The sequence below is a fragment of the Quercus suber genome, unplaced genomic scaffold (assembly GCF_002906115.3).
Source record: "Quercus suber isolate HL8 unplaced genomic scaffold, Cork oak 2.0 scaffold_118, whole genome shotgun sequence".
NCBI lineage: Eukaryota > Viridiplantae > Streptophyta > Magnoliopsida > Fagales > Fagaceae > Quercus > Quercus suber.
This window is the reverse complement of record NW_027069583.1, coordinates 1408055-1433090: the sequence shown is the minus strand read 5'-3', so window position 1 is coordinate 1433090 and position 25036 is coordinate 1408055. Positions and strand designations below refer to the sequence as shown.

At 38.1% G+C, this 25036-nt stretch overlaps 4 protein-coding genes and 1 long non-coding RNA gene across 6 annotated transcripts; 4 read left to right on the top strand and 1 right to left on the bottom strand.

Annotated features, from left to right (window-relative positions):
- Positions 1-1230: 1230 nt before the first annotated feature.
- Positions 1231-1695, top strand: LOC112023514 (uncharacterized). Its single transcript, XM_024056118.1, has one exon. It carries the CDS (start codon positions 1231-1233, stop codon positions 1693-1695), a length of 465 nt encoding a protein of 154 aa, XP_023911886.1.
- A 5333-nt stretch (positions 1696-7028) lies between these two features.
- LOC136068502 (uncharacterized) lies at positions 7029-9520 on the top strand. Its single transcript, XR_010629867.1, has 2 exons — positions 7029-7172; positions 9325-9520. It is a non-coding gene; the product is annotated as an uncharacterized LOC136068502 (long non-coding RNA).
- Positions 9521-14149: 4629 nt separating this feature from the next.
- On the top strand, positions 14150-17404 carry LOC112023547 (threonine synthase 1, chloroplastic). 2 transcript variants are annotated; one of them, XM_024056157.2, is made up of 2 exons: positions 14150-15810; positions 17019-17404. In XM_024056157.2, exon 1 carries the CDS (start codon positions 14228-14230, stop codon positions 15797-15799), a length of 1572 nt encoding a protein of 523 aa, XP_023911925.1. In that variant the 5' UTR covers positions 14150-14227; the 3' UTR covers positions 15800-15810; positions 17019-17404. The 2 variants fall into 2 exon arrangements, with proteins under 2 accessions (XP_023911925.1, XP_065631844.1); XM_065775772.1 differs by lacking the exon at positions 17019-17404 and adding an exon at positions 15903-16253.
- A 1601-nt stretch (positions 17405-19005) lies between these two features.
- LOC112023492 (WD repeat-containing protein VIP3) lies at positions 19006-21623 on the bottom strand. The gene is made up of 2 exons (XM_024056091.2): positions 21182-21623; positions 19006-19755 (listed from the first exon to the last, which is right to left on the bottom strand). The coding sequence occupies exons 1-2, from the start codon at positions 21518-21520 to the stop codon at positions 19129-19131; spliced, it is 966 nt and encodes a 321-aa protein (XP_023911859.1). The 5' UTR covers positions 21521-21623; the 3' UTR covers positions 19006-19128.
- Positions 21624-22385: 762 nt separating this feature from the next.
- Positions 22386-23240, top strand: LOC111993652 (uncharacterized). Its single transcript, XM_065775706.1, has 2 exons — positions 22386-22800; positions 22893-23240. The coding sequence occupies exons 1-2, from the start codon at positions 22753-22755 to the stop codon at positions 23238-23240; spliced, it is 396 nt and encodes a 131-aa protein (XP_065631778.1). The 5' UTR covers positions 22386-22752.
- Positions 23241-25036: the final 1796 nt, after the last annotated feature.

Genomic DNA, 25036 nt, shown 5'->3' with positions numbered 1-25036 from the left:
GTTGGCTCGGCAGTAAAGGGAAGCTTCGACATGAGCAACAAGGATATGGGAACTGACTTCGAGCACTACCTTTCAATCCAGGAAAAACAACAGTCACCACCATGGCTGGAATGGTGACAGCTTGGGACGTGCATAGAGCCATACCAGTGTCTCGGCAGTTTAGATACAACAGGACACGATGGTGAACCAGCCAATCAATCCTCACAGCAGCAAGGCAGACGTGGACAAAGCATTAAATTCAGACCAGGGTTTCGAGGAGGAGCTACAGACTTGTCTGTATCTTGAAGTCAATGCAGTTAATGAGGGGAGTAACGCGCAATTAAATGCCAATCATAAACCACAACGGTCCTAATCATATCCCACCGAATTTGGCATGCAATTAAATGGCATTGACTCAGATATGCACAAAAAAGGAAACAGAGATAATGTGCAAGACATGGACAGCAAATCTTTAATTCCACCTCACCACACGGAATTAATTGGTGAATATGAAGAAGAATTAAACGAGAATCAGAACACAATCACTGATAGGGTCCAACTTAGCGAGTTTCATGCAACACGTAAATGGAAAAGAATTGAACGTAAACCTCACATGCACAGCCAGTCCCCTAATTTGCATGATCCCACAGAAAAGAAAAGAGCACGCAAGGATGGAGAAACAGGCCTGTCAGAGTTACAGAATAAAAAAATTCATGTTTCGAAGGCTGAAGTTCAAGAAATTTCAATGGTGGAGGCTACAGAGCAACTCCACCAAAAGCAATGAGTCTGATTATATGGAACTGTCGTAGGCTTGGGAACCTACGTACAAGGAAGGAGCTTGAAAGAATGGTTCGAGCAAAAGATCTCTCTGTTGTGTTTTTAGCCGAAACATGAGCGGATGAAGGAAGGCTAAAAAAAGTGCATTGTAAATTGAATTTTGATAATTTATTTTTTGTTGAACAAAATAATAGAGGTGGAGGATTAGCATTGTGTTGGAATAACTCAATAAAATTAGATGTTGAATGTTTTTCAAAAAATCATATTGATACTATTAGTAATAAGGGTGTAGGGGATGCTTAGAGATTCACAAGATTTTATGGTGAGCCAGTGGCACATAAATGCCACGAATCTTGGGATATGCTTCGTCAACTCAACAACCGACTCAAATTACCATGGCTCTGTGTAGGAGACTTCAATGAGATAGTGAGGAACTCTAAAAAGTTGGGGGGGAGGTGCAGGAGTCATGCCCAAATGCAGCTATTTCGTGACGTTATAGATGAATGTGGATTTATTGACCTTGGTTTCATTGGGTCACAATTCATTTGGCAGAAGCATTTTGTGGATGGGCACTCCATTTGGGAACGATTGGATCGAGGTTTTGCAAATAATGATTTGTTTATGCAATTTGCTAGAGCAAAAATTCACCACCTCTCATTCAACGCTTCAGACCATTGCCCATTATGGATTATCCCGGATGGTATGGAAATCCCTAGCATTACTAAACCATTCAAAGTTGAAGAGATGTGGTTATCTGATAGAGGGTGCTCAAATGTTGTTGAGGCGGTGTGGACATCCCATGGGGAGGCCGAGCCTAGCATCAAGGTCATCAAGAAAATAAAAACAAAAAAATGTGGAAAAGAACTTCAAGAATGGAACTGTAAGCATTTTAGGAATGTGAGAAGGGAGCTTGAAAAAAAAATTGTTGAGGGAGGCTGAGAAAGAAGCTATGAGAACAGGAGTGAATTTCCGAGTTAGAGAGCTTAAAAAAGAAATTGATGAGCTAGTGGACAAAGAGTACAAGATGTGGTTCCAAAGGTCTAAGGTGTTGTGGGCAACCAATGGAGACAAGAACTCAAAATACTTCCACTGCCGTGCCACCCAAAGGAAGAGGAAGAATTCAATCTTAAAGATCCGTAAAGCTAATGGGGAGTGGAGCTCGGATATGGACCAAGTCAAAGTGGCCTTAACTAGCTATTTTAAGGAGCTTTATACCTCGGCAAATTTGCCACCATTTGAAGCAGCCACAAACTCAATCAACCAAGTGATCAATGGTGAGATGAATGAACAACTCTCTTAGGAATTTCAGGCTTGGGAAGTACAACAAGCTATAAAGCATATGGCCCCACTAAAAGCACCAGGTCCAGATGGTATGCTTCCTCTATTTTTTCAGCATTACTGGAATTTGATTGGAGATGATGTAATTGATTATGTTCTTACTTTTCTTAATTCTGCATCTATACCCGAGCACCTAAACCACACTTTTATTACTCTCATCCTAAAGAAAAAAAAATCCTGAGCATGCTTCTGATTTGAGGCCTATTAGCCATTATAATGTCTTGTACAAGATTTTTTCGAAAGTCTTAGCGAATAGGCTTAAAAGCATTCTACCAAAAATTATAACTGAACACCAAAGTGCCTTCACCAAAAGCCATCTTATTTCAGATAATATTTTGGTAGCACTTGAATCCTTACATAGCATGCAAAAACACACAAGGAAAGATGACTTCATGGCTATCAAACTTGACATGAGCAATACCTATGATAGGGTGGAATGGCCTTACCTAGAAGCTATCATGAAAAAATTGGGGTTCAATGATAGATGGATTAAACTTCTCATGTTATGTGTTACCACTGTATCCTACTCCATTTTGGTTAATGGGGAACCCAAAGTTTTAATGCATCCATCAAGAGGCATCAGACAAGGAGATCTAAACTCCCCATTCCTATTCCTATTATGTATGGAAGGCTTTCATGGCCTAATCAGTCAAGCAGCAGCAAAAGGTGATATTCGAGCCTATTCTTTATCTAGAAATAGTCCCCACCTAACCCACCTCTTTTTTTGCAAATGATAGCCTCTTGTTTTGCAGATCCACAGTTCAAGAATGTCAAAAAATCCTTGACATTCTTGATACTTATGGCAAGTGTTCGAATTAGCAAATTAGTAGAAATAAGACTACCATATTCTTCAGCAAATCCATAGATGAGGACACAAGAGACCACATTAAGCTTGCATTGGGAGTGGAGGAAATAAGACAATATGAGAAGTACCTTGGACTTCCTCTCTTGTTGGAAAAAATAAAAAGACCAGCTTCTACTGCATCAAAGAAAGGGTACGGACAAGGATGGAAAGTAATCAAGGCTGTGGTTCAAGCAATTCCAAGCTACACCATGAGTTGTTTTAAACTCCCTTTGGGTTTATGTTCAGAAATTGAAAGTCTAATAAGAAAGTTTTGGTGGGGTCAGAACGGAGACAAGAGAAAGATTCACTAGGTCAAGTGAGAAACTTTATGCCTCCCAAAATCTGAAGGGGGTATGGGATTCAAAGATTTGGCCCTTTTCAAGGATGCACTACTTGCAAAACAAGCATGGAGGCTTTTGCACAATCAGAATTCTTTATTTTATAGGGTTTTCAAATCCAAATTCTTCCCGGATTGCTCGATTTTGGAGGCCTTAAATTCTCATTCAAGATCTTATGCTTGGCAAAGTATCCTAAAGGGGCGGGATGTCTTGTTGAAAGGTGCTAGATGGAGAGTAGGAAGTGGGGAGTCCATTAGTGTGTGGCTTGATGCTTGGCTGCCATGATTGGAGCACCCACGGATACAATCACATATTGTAGAAGGTTTTGAGGATATGAAAGTAAAATACCTCATAGATCCGGTGACTCACAGCTAGGATGATTGTCTCATTCAAGGTCTGTTCAACAATCAAAAGGCAAGCTTGATAAAGAGTATTCCTTTATACAATACTCCTATTGCGGACACAATCAATCACTTGCCCATTTGGACCAAAACAGTGACTTATGGAAGCTAATATGGGGTCTTGATGTCCCAAACAAAATTAAAAATTTTGTATGGAGGTCAAGCAAAGATGTGATTCCAATAAAGAAAAGCCTGAAGAAGAGGAAGGTTTTGAATGATGACAATTGCGAACATTGTGGGCAAGCTGAAGAGAAAGTCCTACATGCAATCTGGGAGTGCTCAAAACTTTCTCCAATTTGGGACGCTGTACCTGACTTTTCATTCTGTCAAGCTCGCTCATTTGCAAATATAAAAGACTTTCTTCTTTATGTTTCAAATGCAGGCAACAAGGTGGATTTAATGGTGGTCATCATGTGGAACATATAGTTTCACAGAAACCAATTGAGATTGAACAAGGATCATCCCATATCACAGGTACTTCAAACTTCTCAACAATCCTTACTGGATTACCAAAAGGAGAGCAGAGTTAGAAGAATTCAGATGGACACCCCAACACCGAATCGAGTTGCTTGGCACCCTCCACCTGATGGCTACATGAAAATCAACTTTGACGGGGCAACTTTCAAGGACATCAATAAGGCTGATCTTGGAGTTGTTATTTGGGTGGGTTCGGACAAGTGTTGGCATCCTTATTGGAGCAGATTCAACTCCCCTACTTATCGGACTTGGTTGAAGTGATGGCAGCGGCAAGAGCTATCTATTTTGCTACAGAACTTGGCTTCTCTAGTTTTTTTTTAGAAGGAGACTCAGAATTGATAATCAAGGCACTAAAGAACAATGAGACTCTCCTGCTCCCTTTGGTCACATCCTAGCTGCAGCAAAAACCTCAACAAATGTCAATTGTATTTCATCTCTATTCTGTATTGTTAACCGATCATGGTTGATTTTACTTTAATGAAATTCAAGTCTTATTTCTAAAAAAAAAAAAAACTTTTTTGGCATCGCCTTCAATAATTACTTTTGAAAAATTCTCTTAAACTACCACAGCCGCATGTGATGCATACGTTTTGAGTCTTTTGAAGAGAATTTAAGTGTTGTTAGTTTTTTACTGTCCAAGAAATAAAAGTGTTGTTAACTTTGATTTTAGTTTTGATGAACTTTTTTAGCGTACGCAAACTTCTGCAACCAGCCAATCACAGAAACCTCTAATACATCAACCATTACTAACTTTCAGCATTACAATTACAAGCATAGCTGCATCGACCTTCGCTGCATCATTACTAACTTACTATGCCTTAATATTGGTTCTAGTTAAAATGATAATGGTAGTATTTGTTAATAATTTTGGAAATTAAACTATACAACTCCAGAATCAGAATCAAGTACTAAATAGTACTAATTCAAAGTAATAACTAATAAGTTTGAATCATTCCAAATTCCTTTTTCTTTTTCTTTTTTTGGTTAAAATTCATTCCAAATTCAAATAGAGCCTCTCCAACAGCATAAGAATATCACGTACCCAAAATAAAATGTAATTTCGTAATTATTGACAGATGAAAAACATGCCTGCCTAGACTGCTAGCTGGACAGATGTATAGAAGTTCTACCCACTAGCCCTTCAAAAACTCTCAAAAGGCCATGGCTGCTGGTCACTACGGCTTTCTCTCTCTCTCTCTCTCTCTGTAAAAATGGTATACTCAACAGTTGTACAAACCCAGGTCCCTCACCAATTGTGTCGTGCACCTCATTCACCAACAACAATAACTCGCATCCATAGACAGCTTTGTAAACGTGAACTTACAAATGACCCAGTTAAGAACTTCAACGAATCAAGGCAAAATTCAAAATCGAAAGGTGAGCAGCGTGCCCCATAGATCATTCAATTCATGTAAATGCCATAAATCTTGTATACTATATTATTAGAAAGACAGAAGAATACCGATTGAGTAGTAACTACTAATCATATCCAACCACGAACTTTATTTATACCTTTACATATATATGGGGACCTCAAAAACACAAATTGCCCATGAGAAAACATGGACAATATTCCAAGCTGCTATGGGTTGTGTGGGTATATAGTCTTAGTCTCAATCTTCTTGAAGGAACTAGAATTGGGCTTATTACTAGGAGAGAGGAAATGGGCAATGAATTGGACAAAGTCATCAAACATCATTCGCTTCACAGTCCTCCTCTTTGCTGGAATGACACTTGCATATTTTAGTTTGTTGAGCCAGAATTGGAGTGGGGCAGTAAGTTCTTCACTTGATGAGCTCAACTTCACCACTTTCTCTAGCTCTATCTTGGTCTTGGTGTACACCACCGATTCACCTGGGTTCTGCTTCCTCATCATCGATCCTCTCTTCTCTTCACCACCACCTCCTCTTCTTGTTTAACTTGTTCTATACAAATTTCAAGTTTGGGGTATATAAATAGTCGGGTCCGCACTTTTTTAATTCGCGCAACAGTCAGGGTCATCGCTACTACTTTAGCTAGGAAAGAGGTAGGAAAAGAGGAAAGAGAGGAAACGAGTGGACTGTATCCAAGTTTTATATATACAACGTCGTTATATCCCACGTTATGTCTCACACAAGCGATATTTCAAATCGATTTCATTGAATATATGTAATGTAGTAGTACTCCTGGCCTACTAGTCTACTCGATATCATATGAGAATGAGAGGGTCTATATATATAAATATATATATACACACACATATTATATCCATCGAACAAACACGTTTGCATTGAGAGGAGAAAAGGAAATGTAATGTAATAATGAGACCCGTTCCACACTATATTTTCTTAATCCAACAATGGGACGAGTTTGGAGGGTTGGAGACTTGGAGGGAAGGATGGAAGAAGTTGCGAGCATCGCGTGAAGAGTGTTTCAAATGGGGGATGAGGCCCACAAATGCTCTCTTTCCCTATCTAGGATCGGAGGAAAACTGAGAGAGGTTGATTATCTTGTAAAGATCAAGGGAGTCAATACCATACCGGAGGCTGTACCGATTTGGTCAGTAGTACGATATATTTCAGATACCGGTTAATACCGGTGTACTGTTTCGGGTTTACCGCTATCTTTTACTATTTTATACAATATACAAAATTATATTTCTAATAACTCAATATACCACCTTTGCAACTTTTTATATTTTATGATGGAGTTATCAACGTAAATATATAAAAGTGAAAACCATTAAATAATCCAACACTCACCAAACTCAATAAATGCTAGTCCCACGTGTCAAAAGAGTAGTGATACCAATTCAAAATATCATCTGATGCTTTGAGAAAATCAAAAGCTAGTGTACTCTTTTGACCAAGTTTACTCAACATTTATATTGAAAAAGCAAAAGAGAAGTCTAGGGAAGAGTAGGTGTAGAGAACAGAAGTTACAAAATAGAAGAAGCAATCGGCCATCGTTGAGTCCTTAAAGAAGAAGATGGTAAAAGAAAAATGTGAAGAATAATGAAGTCGAAGTCGTGAAGAAGAGGTGATTCTAACTTCATTTTGCAAAGCTATTGTGCACTTTTCTTTCATTTTTCTCTTTCTTTCTGCTGGGTTTTCTTAACTTACTTAGATTTGCACCATCCTACCCTTAAAAAATTGTCAAAATTACCAAAGAAAAAAAAAAGTAGGCATTTTGTGTTTTGGTCTGGTATCCATTTACTGGCCGAAACAGTCGAATTTCGCTAGTACGGCCAGTACAATTGATATTTTTTTCGATACGAAACAAGGAGGGTATTTGTGCCGGTTTACTGACCGGTACGGTATATATCGGTCGTACCGGCTGGTACGGTACAAGATTAACTTCCTTGGTAAAGATAGATAAAACTAGAATTTCGCTACAAAATTTACCCCTAAGATCTTTCATTTTAAGTTTTCATTAATTACCTTGGACCACCCACGTCAATGCTTATATAATCAAAAAGGTTGCAACATTTTATCCAACCAAATCCAAAATTGACTCATCACCCACATCAGTCCATGCAAAAAGTTGTGCAAAAAAAAAAAAAAAAAACATTTTGTTACAGTAATTTTATAAATTTACACTGATACTATTTATTTTGCATTTAATTTTTTATTATTTTTTGCATTTTCAAAGGATGAAGGAAGAAAGTAGACGGTAGTTATTGTATATAAAGAAAGAGAAAAAGATAAAAAAAAAATAAAAAAATTGATATTTTAATGAAATGTGGTATAAAATAAATAGTCTAATGTAAAATGTTTTTAAAAATAAATATATAAAATAAAATAAAAAGTAGATTCTTATATTAAAATAGATATAAGTTTTTGCATAATGCAAATGCTCTTATCTTCTTCTTCCTCTTCTTCTTTTTTTATTTTTTCATTATTATTTATCGGCCACATTTTGTTGTAAATAGAGAGGAATAGAGAAGCAAATTATTACTTTAGCCGGAGTTCTTGCATGTGATGCGATTAATCGCATCACAAGAACTCTGGCTAAAGTAGTATTTTACATGATCTGTATGTCAACTGAAGCGCCCCTTTGCTTTTTCCTTCCCTTTTGGATGTCTTTTTATCCAAGTCATATCTCCATCCTCTCAAACCCATTCTTCTTTAGGATGACTATTCATTGAATCGTGCATAGTTCTTCAAAAGTTAAGAACCAGACTTAAATATTTAAAACGTTAAGACCTTTTCAAAATATGAGGTAACTATTGAGGACTAAATGTGTAATTAAATATATATATATATACACACACACACACATTTTAGTCTTTTTTTGGGTTTGGGAGCTTATAACCATTTTTTTTTTCATGAAGGAAAAAAAAAGTCATAAATGTAATATTGTAATAATAGTTTTTTTTTTTTTTGAAGAAATATTGTAATAATAGTTGGGTTTAAATTGTTAGTTTTATTAATCAGAACTATGCAAAATTTCTCATCACAAACCTTCGACTTCAAAACCATCAAAACTAAGCTTTTGAAAACCCATATTTTTCCATGATATTGTTTGAATATATATTCTTTATTTGAATTTAAATTCTATTAATATTAAATAGTCCCTATAAAATCTCATATATTTACACCCTCCATTAAAATAGTAATAATTTCATATATAAATATAATTATAATAAATCTATATAATATATAATAACTGAAAATGTTTAACTATTAGTTGTCCTTCTAATATATAGCCACATAAGTTTTGAGAGTCCCATAATTTTATTTGTCCAATGAGAGTGGCAAACCAAAGGGAGTCACAAGCTAATACGTCAACCCAAAGTATAGTTGAAAGCCAACTGCAACTCAGGAAGCCACCAAAATCACCATCGTTATTATTATTGAAAATTTTTTATTCTCTTTATTATTTAGGTTAAAAGGCTCAAAAAATTTGAAATATTCACAAACCCAAATGTACACGCCATAAAATAAAATAAAAAACAAAACCCTAACCTCTATTTCTAAATCAATACGGTACTCCTCTCTCTCTCTCTCTCTCTCTCTCTCTCTGTGTTGATTTATGCTTTTTTTATTTTGGTTTCTATGAAAGACAATATTATCAATTTTCTGATAAAGCTGAGAAGAGCATCACTTTTTGATTTGTATTGTATATATATAGAATTTTGTCTTACAGGCAATTAATGGTGAGGTGAATTTGTATTTGTTTAAGGGAGCAGCCAGCTTGTCCTAGCTAGAAGGAACGAAAGCACATAAGGATGGGCTATTATGTTCTTATGTATGTTCTAATTATGCTTAACAAACAAAAGCACATAAAGATGGATGGTTATGTTTGTTCTAATTACGCTTTTTGTTCTAACATGTAATGTTTATTCTAATTATGAGTTTGTTCACCACATAATTGTTGTTAACTCATACCTCTTTGTTTTCTAATTCTGCAGTTCATAGCTTTTTTATTTGTGGTCTTTTGATTTGGAAGACCAATTTTGCTGTTAATTTTGATTTGTTTGTGGTTTTGGATCCCTGAGCTCAATGCTGACACCATGAAATGAAGCAATTTCAAGCCTTGTTTAACAATCACCACCAATCTCCTCTTTCAAATGTACCTTCTTTTCTTATTCCTTCTCTCATTGAAACACTAGCAATTCGGTCTTTTTTTTTCTTTTCTTTTTTTTAATGTCTATTAATAATTAAGGTTAAAATAATTAAAAAAAAAATTCAACTGGATTTCAAATAGAAGTCTGATTCATTAAAACTTCTTTCACCTCCTTTGTCACACGTTTTCAAGCTTCTCAGTTCTATTTGAACTTCTCCTTAATTACAAAAACAACCAACACCATATATTGTAGCCCATTGCACACCATTTGCAATTTCGACCAACACTGGATAAGCAGGTTTTGATCTATTGTTGATCAGCAAAAATTCAGAAAACAAGCGGGGAAGGATTTGAACTATATCTATATCTTTCCCTATAGAATTCAATGATGAGATTTTTTTTTTGAAATATTAATCCAATAAAAGTTATGAAGTAGTGTAATATTGTTTAGAGTTAAATCAGGTGTTACTTGAACTTAACTAAATGTCATATTTTTTATAATAAAAAAAATATTAAAAAAAAAAAAGTTAGTAGATGCCCTAAGAACATTTGTTAGTAAACCATTTTAGAAAAGTTTTTAAAGAAAAAGAAAAAATTAATTGATTTTTTGACAATTTTTTTTTTTTTAATTTCTCAGAAAAGTAGTATTAAAACTTTTCTAAAATTATTTATTAACAAATGTCCTAAGGACATGTATTAGACAGACCTTTAAAATTGTTTAAATTTTCCATGCATTTAATAGATTACCAACTATTTATTAACTTAAACTAAAGCCTTCTTGAGTTCTTGTCCACTTTCTTATCAATCACTGAATAGTTAGTTATTCACCCCCCTTAAACACCTAAACTAAGTCAAACTTATTATATGATTCATGAATTTGATTGTTTTTGGATGCCTCTATTGAATTCAAATCACCATTCTTTTACCATCGGGGGTAGTTGGTCTAGTGGTCATGAGCTCACTCCTAAGGGTTTGAGAGGTGGAAGTCTCAAGTTCAAATTTTGCAATAGGAAGCGCCTGAGAAGTTACTCCATGCTCTCAGCTCATGCTCACTAGCGTCCTCAATGGTAGCTATGGCTCATTCAGATCCTTTGCTCCTGCAAACTTGGGCCCAACAAGTAAAGTCTAAAGCCTTCTTGAGTTCTTGTCCACTTTCTTATCAATCAATGAATAGTTAGTTATTCACCCCCCTTAAACACCTAAACTAAGTCAAACTTATTATATGATTCATGAATTTGATTGTTTTTGGATGCCTCTATTGAATTCAAATCACCATTCTTTTACCATCGGGGGTAGTTGGTCTAGTGGTCATGAGCTCACTCCTAAGGGTTTGAGAGGTGGAAGTCTCAAGTTCAAATTTTGCAATAGGAAGCGCCTGAGAAGTTACTCCATGCTCTCGGCTCATGCTCACTAGCGTCCTCAATGGTAGCTATGGCTCATTCAGATCCTTTGCTCCTGCAAACTTGGGCCCAACAAGTAAAGTGTCACTGTGATCACGACCAGATGGAAGACGTTAACTCAGGTTGCCCCCTCTACCAATTTTCATTCATCAATAAAAAAAAAAAAAAAAAAAATCACCATTCTTTCAATTAAAAAGTTCAGCATTGTTAGATACTTGTGTGTTTGGGTATAACTTAAAAGCTATTTTTTACTTTTTAGTTTTTATATATAACTTTTTAAAACCTCACTTTTTATTTCAGCAAAAAACTAAATAAGCTGTTTCCAAATAGACATAATGGTCTATCCAAAGATATTAAATATATATATATATATATATATATTATCTTTATAAAAAGTATAAACAAAGTCAGGATTCAATCGTTTGTATTGCATAGTGCTCATGTCCATAGATAAAAGTTATGTAATAAGACATTCACATCAGTGTAGCTATTTTAATATTTTAGCAAATATATAGCTAGAGGCTCAAAAGAACTCATGCATCAGTCTTAATATTTTGTCCCACAATTTTAACATTGGAGAGTACCCTCGCTAGACTTAGCAACGCTTTGGTCCTCGCTAGAGAATAAAAATGGAAAAATTCATCACTCAATAAATTATTTTTTTTTCATATGACTCTCTCTCTCTCTCTCTCTCTCTCTCTCTCTCTCTCTCTCTCTCTCTCTCTCTCTCTCTCTCTCTCTCTCTCTCTCTCTCTCTCTCTCTCTCTCGGGTTAGACCTTCATGACTAAACTTCAAGCCATGCTACTCCTTCACCACTTCCAGAGTTCACTGTCGTTCACCATTGGCCTTATCTCTCTCTCCTTTTTTCTTTTTCTTTTTTTTTTCACCGTGAGGCATCAAAGGCCAAAACCACTACCTTAGTCCTTTGCCGTCGACCACCGTTGCCATGAACAGTGGTGAATCTTGGTTTCTCCACTGCTATCTTCAAGTTTGAGAAACAAATTGGGGTTTGTTATGGGTTTGGCTTATTGATTTAGGATGGTGGGTTTGTTGTGAAATTTCTTTGTATTTTTGGGTCTTGACTTTGTGGGTTTGGCCAATGATTGGATTTGGTGGTTGAAGGGTTTGGGTTTGGCAGGGCTTGATTTGTAATTGGTAATGCTCGGTGGTTTTGAACTATGATTGGTGGTGATTTTTGGTGGTTGTCGATAATTGGTTGTATGAGTTGCTTGGGATTGTGATTTTGTTTGTTGTGATCGGTGGTATGGTGATTGGTTGTGGTGGTGTTGAAGGTGGGGCTTGATGGTTTTTGTGATGGAGAAGAGAAAAAAAAATTATTATCAATGAGAGAGAAAAATTATATTTAATTAGAGTGGAGAAATAAATATTAAAACTGATGTATGTGTCTATTTGTTAAAATTGTTAAAAGATAAGTTTTCGAGGTTAGTTTAGCTAAAATGCTAGAGAGGCTGACGTGAATGTTCTAACAGTTTTTTTTTTTTTTTTTGTTTTTTTAAGAAAGATGTAGGATGACTAAATTTTGAGTTTGAAATAAAGTCAAACAAGTAAAATAGTTTCACAACTTTAATTCAATCTCCTTGAAAGATTTGTTGATCAGAATTGTGGTAATGTGATTTTGATTCAAACACAAAATATCCTTCAATTTGGCTGAGGAATGGATCGAAGATCTTTGAAATGGAATTACAATGAATCTTTGGCTATGAGCTTGTTAGAAACTCTTCGTTCTTCACGTTCTTCATGCATTCTTCTTCTTTGAAGGTTTGTGGTGGAAATTCTTTGGGGTTTTGGAGGCTTGAATCCGTAGAACTTTATCAATTTATGGTTTTTTGAAGTTTCTGGAGGCTTTTAAGCTTGATTCTAGCAAACTTTAAGATCTAGGCAGGTAGTTTGGATGATTCTGCTTCGAATGTTCTTCGTATTCGAGGTTGAAGTTCTTAAAATTTCTAGAGGCTTCAGGGTTTGATTCCAGTAGAGTTTCTGTACTTCTAAATCTTCTTTGATGCTGCTTGTGCTCTAGGTGTCTTGGTGTCTTCCAAGATGTCTTGGTGTGTGTTCCAAGATGTGTTGGTGTGTTGAAATGCCTTAGGAAGGCTTCTATTTATAAGAGTTTAGGAGTGAGTGAGTGACATGTGGCGAAATTTGATTAGTTACATGTGTCACAGTTTGATTGGAGGAGCTTTAAGACTTTTTCTCTAAGACACGTGGCATCTTTTCAATGGCCAAAATGTCTTCATTTTCAAGGTGACACATGTTAAAACCCGATTGGACTACTTATGTCATTACTTACACACACCGGGCTGCTTATGTCATTACTTACCCGCACCGATGTGTGATTGGTTTTTGCATACTTTTTATGTCTTTATTTCAACGACACTTGACAAATTCTGTTAGTTTCTGAATAGTGATAATAAAACCTAGCAGCAGTACGTAGCATTTTGTAATTGGCCATATTTTATGAACTTAGTAGTATAATGTTGTGATAGATTGGAAATTTTCCCCCTCTACAAAAGAATTATGTTGAAATTGTTAATTTCACTACGAGAAACTGTGTAAATTTTCTCATAAATTTCCTTGAATTAAGGTAATCGAAATTAACAAGATTTGGTGTAGCTACTTACCGTTAGCACCTACCACAAATTGCTTTTTAGTGTTACCCATTTTAGCGAGTGAAAATAGCTGCACGAATTTAAGTACATAAATATACAGTATCAATAATCAGCCTATAGAATTTCTAGATTTAGATACAGCAAAAAAAGAAAAAAAAAATTCTAGATTTAGAAAATAAATAGAATTCACCCTGAAATGTGATTCAGGTTCACAATCAAATACTATCAGTTCCGTTATTTACAATAATAAATTTTTAAAAAATCGGATACTTCCAAAATTCAGACAGAATCTCTGTATCCCATTGGAAGATCCCCCCCGAACCCAAAAAATTAAAATAAAAATAAAATAAATCAAACACGTGCCTACTACTTAGCGACAGTTGTATAAAGCCGGGGCCCACTATCTAGCCCTTTGTAAGATCTAACACTCTCAATACTATCCACACGCCGTCACTCTCTCCTTCACTCCATTCTCTCTCACTCTCTCTCTCCGAGAAAATGGCTTCAGCTACGTCACTGTTTTACTCTTCTCTCACTCCTAAGCCCAAACTGGTTTACCAGAACCCCGTACCCAAACACCGCCCTTCACTACTTATTGTATCCAGCGCCACCAACGACAACAACTCGGCTCCGCCGACGGCTTTGAAAAAGCGCCGCCCCGCCGAGGAGAACATCAGGGAGGAGGCTAGGCGGCAACGTCTCGTCGACGGCGGATCCCCTTCCGAGTTCAGCGCCAAGTACGTCCCGTTCGGCGCGGGGCAGTACTCGGCCGAGTCGTACTCGCTCGACGAGATCGTGTACCGGAGCAACTCCGGAGGGCTGCTCGACGTCCAGCACGACATGGACGCGCTGAAGAGGTACGACGGCGCGTACTGGAGGTCGCTGTTCGACTCGCGCGTGGGGAAAACCACGTGGCCGTACGGCTCCGGCGTGTGGAGCAAGAAGGAGTGGGTCCTACCGGAGATCGACCCGGACGACATCGTTTCGGCCTTCGAAGGAAACTCCAACCTTTTCTGGGCCGAGCGTTTCGGCAAAGAGTTCTTGAACATGAACGAACTTTGGGTTAAGCACTGTGGAATCAGCCACACCGGTAGCTTCAAAGACTTAGGCATGACCGTCTTGGTCAGCCAAGTCAACCGCCTCCGCAAACTCAATCGACCGGTAGTCGGAGTCGGCTGCGCTTCCACCGGAGACACGTCGGCAGCTCTATCGGCGTACTGCGCCTCCGCAGGAATTCCCTCCATAGTCTTCCTCCCGGCGAACAAAATCTCCATCGCGCAACTGGTTCAGCCGATCGCCAACGGCGCCTTCGTCCTCAGCATCGACACCGATTTCGACGGCTGTATGAAGCTGATCCGAGAGGTCACGTCGGAGCTGCCGATTTACCTGGCCAACTCGCTGAACAGCTTGCGACTCGAGGGTCAAAAAACCGCGGCGATCGAGATTTTGCAGCAATTCGATTGGGAAGTTCCCGATTGGGTGATCGTACCCGGTGGCAATCTCGGTAATATCTACGCTTTCTACAAAGGTTTCAAAATGTGCGAGGAGTTAGGGCTCGTCGATCGAATTCCTCGCCTCGTGTGCGCTCAATCGGCGAACGCCAATCCTCTCTACTTGTACTACAAGTCAGGGTGGAAGAATTTCAAGCCTGTAACCGCGAATTCAACGTTTGCGAGTGCGATACAGATCGGAGACCCGGTTTCGATCGAGAGAGCAGTGTACGCGCTCAAGAATTCGGACGGGATCGTGGAGGAGGCCACGGAGGAGGAGCTGATGGACGCGATGGCTCAGGCCGATTCGACCGGTATGTTCATCTGCCCTCATACTGGTGTGGCGTTGACGGCTCTGATTAAGCTGAGGAAGAGTGGCGTGATTGGGGCTAGTGATCGGACTGTGGTGGTTAGCACTGCTCATGGCTTGAAGTTCACGCAATCGAAGGTCGATTACCATTCTAAGGCCATCGACGGTATGCAATGCCGGTTCGCCAACCCGCCCGTGCAAGTGAAGGATGATTTTGGAGCGGTTATGGACTTGCTGCAACAGTATTTGAAGAAAGGTCCCAAAGTATGAGACTGAGCATTGTAAGTTTTTAGCACTTTTGTTTGTTTTTTGTTTTTGGTTCTTACTTTAAACAACTTTGGTGATGTGGATTTTTTCATTGAGTTTTTTGTAGAAGGGTTTTGTTGATTACAAATCATAATCAAGAGGCACGTATGCATTTTTTGGAGTTGGTAGAATTACTCTGTTTATGGATCAAATTCTATCATACTACAATTGGCTAAAATTTTTGTGCGCAAATCTAAAGCAATCACGACTGGTCAGGTCATGATAGCTTACATTTATTGATTTATTTGGCTTCAAAATGATGAAGTGGATAACTGTATTTAGAAATTGATATTTTGAAAAAAAAAAACTGTATATAAGTTGACATCTATGATTTTGAGAGACTACTAAGTGAACAAGATCTGTGCCTATAATTCTGGAGACACAATGTATTTTATAATTTTATATTCGTAATTGTTAAGGTGGGGTGTTATGATTTATACTAATGAAAGCTGTATGCCTGTATCGATAATGGACTTGTCTTAAAATAATATTGCTCTAATTATAAAATTGTGACATCAATTATTATGAAAAAATTTTGTGTTCTTGACCGTGCTTTTGCATTGAGAATCTTCCACATGCATGGGGTGGTTTACAATGTGATGTTTAAGGTGGTGGTGTCATTTCATCATTGCCTGTTAGTGAGTGAGTATATGATGTAAATAATTTACCCGATTCAATCATTGCCTTTAGAAGTTCCTCCAACTTTTTCCCATATGTATGGCGTGGTTTACTTTATTGTCCGTTGTGGTGGTGTCATTTCATGTAGTTAAAGTGTGTCTTAGAATGGAACATGAGCACGTGGCAGAACTTAGAAATGGAAAGCATTTTCATCAGCAGAGGCTTAGGAATGCCTTGATTTATGATTTTCCTTTGTTCTTTCTTTTGACATATGAGAGGGAAAATGCTTTTTTTTTTTTTTTAATATTAAATTCATACCAAAATTCTTGTAACTTAATGTGTGAATATCCTGAAAAAAATTCCTATCAATCACCAGTTACTATACAATATAATCTACGAGCAAAGGAAGTTCTGTTCAGTTTTATAGTCTTGGATTTCAAATTTTGGATTTAGACATGCACTGTAAAAGAACGCAGCAAATTCTTTTGCTGCCAGGTTTTTGTTTTTGTTTTTTTTTTTTTTTTTTAACTTGCGTTTTTGCTTTAACACCAAAAACAAAATGCAGAAAACGTTTCAGGTGAAACAAATATAGCCTGAATTGCAGAGGAAAGCAGCAACTTTTGCAGTAAAGAAGCAGGCAAAGATTTTCTTGTTTCTATTTTTGGAGAAGGTTTGTGCAGGCAAAGCTAGCGGTACATTTTATACCTAAATTTTGACTTGTGAAACCCCAAGAATGTTTGTCCAAATAAAGTCCGTACTGTGAGTCTGACTTCGAACGAAGATGGGTTAACTCAAAGTTATTTTTCTCCACTACAGCTTTGCATGCTTTGCTAAATAAGTAGTGGGGATGTTGATGATCAGCAAAATCAGGCCATGGAACATGCTTATTTCTGTTGTGTACAGTTATTTTTTGTTTTCAAGGTATCCCAGGGATGTTAATTATTGTTTTTATTTTACATTTATTAATCTTTTTGTTACGCTTAACAAGAAAATTTTCTTTACGAAAAAATTTGTGTGAAAAAAAAAAGTGGAAGAGCTAACACAACAAAACTACGAATCTCGACCCTATAGGACCCATAGTTCATTTTCCTTTTGCCTGCCTTTCCGCTTTGGGGCCATAGCAACTATGATCATAATGCATGTGTATACATTCTTGTGGATGGCTATGAGAGCGAGAGAGAGAGAGAGAATCTGCCCAGTGTTTACAATGACCAAAAATCGAAATTCAAAAGTAGTACAAAGAGAAGACATCATGGGAGGAAGGTGGAAAAAAGGGTTAAAGGAAAGAAATTATTTTTAGAAGTACTGAAATTCAGTGGAACTCCCTTCCGAGGGAAAATTCTATTCTACACAAGACCAAAATGAATTGTACTCGAGACTTTAAATCATAACTTTAAGCCATAATTTTAAACTTGAAATCATGACTTAAAGTCACGTGTTTAGTTCATTTTGGGCGGTGTATGAATCCACACACTGTGTAAACACTACCTTACCCCCTAAATTTAACAGGGATCATCATTCGGTGGTTCTTTTGCCCTTGACCAATCAAGTGCTTCTACGTTGTCTCCAATTGAGTTGCTTTTAAATTGATAAATGTACATATGTTGATACAGCCAAAATAGAAAGTTGGTTGTTTAATTTAAGCTAAAGAAATGTTAATAGATACCCTAAATACATTGATTTTAAAAATATTTTTAAAAACTTTTTTAAGGGAAAAGAAAGAAGTAATTAATTTTCTTAATAGTTTTTTCATGAAAGTTTTATTAAAACTTTTCTAAAATGGTCTATTAACAAATGTTTTAATGATACTCATTAACAGAACCCTTTAAGTTAATTCATATAGAGAGATGCTACATCTATAATATTTTTACAACAAATCACAAGTGGTTAGTTATTATTAGTTCAAATTTGAACCTAGCACTAAGATTACTTTTTTGCTCTAACAATAACAACCAGTAACAACATGTCACTTAAGATTTGTTATAAAAATGTTGTAAACATATCATTTCTCATTCATATATAAGTTTATTTATCAAAAACAACCAAAAAAAATTGATTTTTTTAATTATAGAAATTGTCGACAATATTTTCACAACAAATTTTATGTGATAAGTTGTTATTAGTTGTTACTGGTGGGCAAAAAAGTAATTTTAGTGGTAAGTTCAAATTAAAACTAATAACAACTTACCATCTATAATTTATTGTAAAAGTATTGTAAAAATCTTGTAAACGTAATACTTTTTTTTTTCTTTTTTAAATTTAACATTTAGCTATATAGCTTGACCTAAAAACTTAAGCTTATGAGTTTGAATTTAACGATGTTATATTAACTATCTTTTTTATATCATTATTATAACTTAAGCCTATGAGTTTGAATTCGACTATGATATATTACCCATTTGACGTGATTTCACCCACTCTAGGCTACCCAACAAAAAAGTCCTTGTTTTGATCACCGGCCTTCACAAAAAGGTCCATGTTTTGATCATCGGCTGAAGGCGCAATCAAGCAGGCTACACTAGGCTATACCCAACACGTGAATGCAATCAGAATATCAAATGGGAAGTAAACCAAATATTTTCTTGAAATCAATGTGATAAACAATAGCACAAGAAGTTAGTAACATCTTACAACAAGCGCAAATAAAAGTCAACGCCCTACACTTGCTTGCTACTTCAGGAATAATCGTACAGTGATATGCTCTTGTCATCTGATACACTAGCAAGCCGACCAGACCGCACACCAGTCCCTCCTGGTGGTCGAAATGCCACTCCCCAGACCTGGTCTGTATGATTGCTCATTGTCTGCACAGCTGCCCTCATGTTAAGATCCCAGAGCCTCACAGTTCTATCACTTGAACCTGTTGCAAGAGCTTGCCCGTCTGGGCTTACATCCAAACTCAATACCCAACTAGCATGACCTGACATGGCTCCAACCAGGGATTTCTTTTCAGAATCATACATGTGCACATGTGCATCATCTGAGGCTGAAAAGAGTAGGCGTGGTTCAATAGGGGAGTACACAAGAGACCTCACCGGCATGAAGTGGCCTTCCAAGTGGTGTAAAAATTTGGCACGAGCTGCATCAAAAACAGAGATGGTGCCATCCATTGAGCCACAAGCAAGTCGTCTCCCATCAGGACTCCAGGCAACCGACAGGACAAACTTCTTGCTGCCACTTTTATCAGAGGGCTTGGGACCTTCTGGACGAGGAATAGGTAGAGTGGCAACCAGACCCCATGTGGCAGTGTCCCAAAGGGTGATTGATGCACTACCCCCACCAGCGACTGCCAGAGTAGAACCCTGAAATGGAGCTACAGTCAGAATAAGTTTGAGCCAATGTTCAAAAAGATGGGGACGGATTTCTAGTTTACATAGGTTCTAAGGTGTTATTTGAAAGGAAAGAGGCACACTTGTTTCATCCTGTAACACATGGATGCATATCTAAAGCACAATCTGCATATGCTATCTGAACAAAAAGCCAATCAACATATGTAGACAAGAAAGAATGGCATCAACCAGTGTGTAACCCTTATCTGCTAAAACTGCGTGGTGCGAGTAAACAAGTGCCAGTGGCTAGTCTAGACAAGTCTCTTGTGTTTAGATAACACAACCATCAATGCTCATTATTCTTGTATCCTTGTTAAGTATTTGTGTATCCTTTGAAAAAAGGTTCTTTTTAAAGGAAGGGGGGGGAGGGGGGGGACAGAAAGAATTATTTTGGCATGTGTTATCTTAAGAACACACACTCAAGAACACAAAAAGACAAACTAGAATACAAAAATAAACATACTAAAAATTTGTTGCTATTCTATATAAAGGACAACGTACAGACACATTCCACTGTCCACAAGTGGGTACACCTTAATCACACAACAAGCACTACTAAAAAGTACTAAAGAGAATTGCAACTCTTGCAGTCACAATAAACTTCTAAAATTGCCGGTTATGTAGCCCAACCCTTCCAAAATATAATCTGTAGGCTGCTCATTTCATTTCTTTAGGCAAATTTAAAAAATTTCATTAGTTCTAGAATGGAATTTTAAGAAGCTGGCACAGGAGATGGTACCTCAACAGGTTGAGGCAGTCTAGGAGAACTCTAAAAAGAAAATCCACGACTCTCAACAAGCAGATTTAAAAAGGTGCACAAGCAAATGTATTCCTTACAGGTTTTAGCAAACACAAGACGTAAGTAAAAAGCCATTGCACCTAATAAGCACGAACAACATCAAACTACACAACACCAATCAACCAGTCAAGCCTCTCTCATGAACTACTTGAGGTTAGCAACAAAAGCTATACTCCCCATATCAGACAAATTGATTGAAATTTAGTTCATGAACTCCAATGAGCACGACATCATAACTGAAACCCATTAGCAAAACATCATTGTAACAAGCAGAAGAGTTTCATGTACTTAGCTAATTGATGCAAGGATTTTGAAAACATGGTATGCAATGAGTACATCAAAATACATGAATTCTTTCCTATGAACCAAGCTTGAGCTCAATTATATCGCCTTCCAGCATAACAACCGCAACATCAAGAGTCACAACCTTTTTCACAGCTTAACAAGTTGTGCTTCTAAATTTTTCGTTTTCCTAATTCCCAAAAATTAAAATTAAGAACTTGCTACTTTTAACCGTTCCTCTAATTTTCTCAGCAACCAAACAAACATTTAAAAAAAAAAAAAGTAAAAAAGAATGAAAGGTTAAAATGGTAAAATAACCTCAGGATTGAAGCGCAATTGCCAGACTTCAGAGGGAGGAGATTCGAGAGTGGCGATGGTGGCGTTGGTATCGACATCGAAGACACGCACGAAGCTGTCGAGTGAGGCCGACGCGCCGATGAGTCCCGAGGGGTGAGCCGCCACGCTGGCCACTCCCAGGCTGTGCCCGGTGTTGGTTCGCTCCAGGACCAGCTCGTCGGAGCCCCATAGCTTAACGGTCTCGTCCAGTGACCCGGTCATCAACAAAGCGGGTCGGGTCTCGGTGGCTGGGACCCACGTGGCAGCCCATACCGACTCGTCGTGGGAGTTCTCGACGGATTTCAGTCCTGCGAGCTTCATTACAGTAAAAAAAAATTCAGAGAGAAGAGCAACCCTAGTCAGAGTCACTGTTATGTTATTTTTGAAGTGCGTTTGAAGTTTTGGAATCTGGATCCAAATGGGTTTTCTTAAACTTCTCTATAATGGGGATAACCCGATGCAGACTCAGAAGGACTCTTGTAGAGCCCAAGCCCAATGGGCCTGGAAAATAATCCTTTCGTTAGTACCTGGCCCGAAAGGTGCTGGAATTGAAACCATATTTAAAAAAGGCAAAAATGCAAAAATGACCCTCTAACTTTCAGGATTTTTCATTTCAATCCTCTAACTTTCAGTTTTGTCATTTTAGTCTTCTAATTTTCAATTTTTGTCAATGTAGGATTCTGTTAGAACTCAGTTAGGAACTGATACTTCCCAAGAAATTCTGATAGATTTAAAGGAATTCTAAGGAATCAGTGGGCTGGAATGTCTTCGGATATTCTTGATCTAGTAAGATGAGTCCTGAGAAAACAAAGAAAGTCAGCAGAGAAGACCGGTTGTGGCCGGCCTTTGATTCTCCGATGGTAAAGTTAGAAAACTGGAGGATAGGAAAACTGTGTTTTTATGTTTCTCAAGTTCTTTCCGGAGAAAGAATAGAAAAGAAGAAGCTCTCCTTACCTTTGCAGAGACAGGCCTTTATATAGCAGTAGAAATCAGTTACCTTTACCAATCGTTGTAGAGTTTGGAGGATTCAGTGTATAACTTCCATAACTGCCACAAGGGTTACCTCTTCAGAAACTGTGTTGAGACTTAAGCGATGCAGCTTTTGGCTGAAAGGGTGCTTAGTCCGTCTGTGAATTGACCTCGTCCGTCATTAATGATGGACGAGGTCTAGCTCTCTATTAAAAGAAGTTGGTGAGGGGAATCGTCCTGAGATCGATCGCCAAGTTCGTCCTACTGCTGGGGAGAAGAGAAAAACTATCTCTAAAAATTTAGATCTGGAGAACCTCCCCAGCAGGCGAGGTAAAAAGGTGAAGCATGGCTCGTCCCAGGTGACTAAGCCCACCCCGTCCTCTCAGCAGCCTACCAGAGTTTACGAGGTTGACTCGTCTACTCCCGTGGAGTCTACTCCATCCAAGACTCCTCCATCCAAGACTGCACCTTCCTCGTCTCAACCATCCCAGGGGGCCCCTTCCAATATCATTGAAAACGAAGACTTGGCCTGGGAGCGCTTCAAAAGTGCAGTGACGGACGAGGACATCAATGTTTGCTATGACATGTCCTTGAAGGACTTCGAACACTCTGGTGTTCATGACCTCCTCAAGGTAAGAAATTCTTATCCTCGTCTTGACCAGATGTACGTCTTTCTTATTTTCCTTTCAGTTTAATCTAAACCTGTTCTGTTGAATTCCCTCAGGGCATGTCCAAGTTCATAGCTGCGTCCAGACAGGCCACTGGGTTGGACAAGACGAGGATTTTACTGGAGACGAGGATACGGGAGTTGAAGGAGGAGGCTAAACAATGGGCTGAGGCAGCTGCCAAGACGACCGAGGAGGCTAAGGGGCTCCAAGCTTTGGTTGAAGAGTTGAAGGCCAATGCTGCAGAGAAGGATGCTCGTCTTGAGGATCTACAACGAAGGACCGACGAGCAGAGCATTCTTCTCTCCAGAGCCAAGGAAGATGCTGTGGCTGAATTTAAGGCGTCCAAGCAATATACAGACGCCTTAGACACTAACTATGCTGCAGGTTCGAAGACTTCAGGATAGATGCTGCTGAGAGATTTCCTGATGTGGACTTTAGTTCAATTATGCTTAATTTGAACCCTGCCACCACCAGCTCTCTCCTTGGCCTTGACTCTGAGGACGCCAACATAGAGGACGACGCCACAACCCAGCCTCAGGACGGCCCCAATCCAGATGCCTCCACTTAGAAGATGGATTAAGGACTTAGTTGTTTGTTTTTGCTTCTTCTGTTTTTTTTTTTTTTGAAGAAAATATATGTAACTTAAGCACATTTAACTCGTCCATGTTTAAGGACGAATGTTGATAAAACAGTTAAAAAGGGTGTTTAGGACTTTTCCAGTCCGCCCTTAAAAACAATTATGCACTGTTTATTTTATGGACGAGATTTTATATTTCATAATTATTTTGTTTTACTCGTCTATGTCTCATGCACAATCTCAAGTCATTTTCATTGGAATTTTCATTTGTGACTTAACCATGCAAAAATGATAACAAAACTTCACTTGAAATGGCTTCCAAGTGAGAAGGCACTATTCGTCCTTAGACTTGCCCGTGTTTTGATCTCGTCCATAAGATACTTCCTTGAAGTGATTTAGGACGTTCAAAACGCCCTTGTTGACTCTCGTCCATGATGTAGTCAGGTTTATTTTATATCCTCACTTTATGGACGAGCGTTCCTTAGACTGATTTAATTAAACTGCTCTATCTCGTCCTTAGCTTTGGACGAGAGCGCTTTATTTCATCCTTGGAGAATTTAATTTGATGAGTCAGCTCTGCCCCGTCCTTAAATTTGGACGAGGGCGCTTCATCTCATCATTGGAAAATTGAGATCACATCTCCGCGTCCAGAGAATTTTCTCGTTTTGAGCTTTTTAGCTTTTTCCAAGTCGTCATGAACAAAAGCAATGCTTGAATCATGGATTTATACAATACTATGTACATTCCACAAATATTGTTCACAATACATTATTTACAGACGAGACATGTTCCATGAAACTAATGCCTGCCTTGAAAGAAAAACAAACACAAACCAAACCATAGACTAAACCATAAATTGTCTTTAATCATAACAACAAGACAAATAAATAAACAGCCTTTTATGTAGAATAGTTTGTAGTATTTAGACGCGTTCGAAGTCATGTTCATCTTCGCTTGCGTTTTATTGATAGTACTTCCTCAGGTGCTCTGTGATCTGGCTCCTGAGTGATTGCCACACGCTCCTTCATGGATTTCCCTTATTACGTAGTTTGCTTCGTCTGGTTCCAGACATCTAAGGTAAGGCTGGGAAAAACCCCTTTTGTATAGAACCTCGTCCATTAGAACGTACCTGGCTGCCTTTACCCTTAGCTTTTTTGCCTCGTCCTTTTCTTCTGGGAGTCGTCCATCTTTCAGGTACGACACGATTGGAGTCATCCAACTCATCTTGCCTTGCACTTGTTGTACTTCTGGAATGTCTACCCTCGGCATATATTGAATTTCATCTACCTCGTCTACAGCCTCACTCGCTGAGGCTTCTTTCGCCAGAGCGTCAGCTTCCATGTTTTCCTCCCTTGGGATTTGGACGAAGTTCACTTCTTCAAACTTCTTAGTAAGGCGCACTACTCTGTTCAGATACTTTTTCATTCGTTCTTCCTGGCTTCAAATACACCATTCACTTGGCCTATAATTAGCTGAGAATCTCCCAGGACGAGGAGGGACTCTGCTTGGACTGATCTGGCCAATTCCAACCCTTTGAGGAGTGCTTCGTACTCGGCTTCATTATTGGTTGTCTGGTACTGCAGACGAACTCTGTGTTTTAATTTATCTCCCTCTGGAGATTGC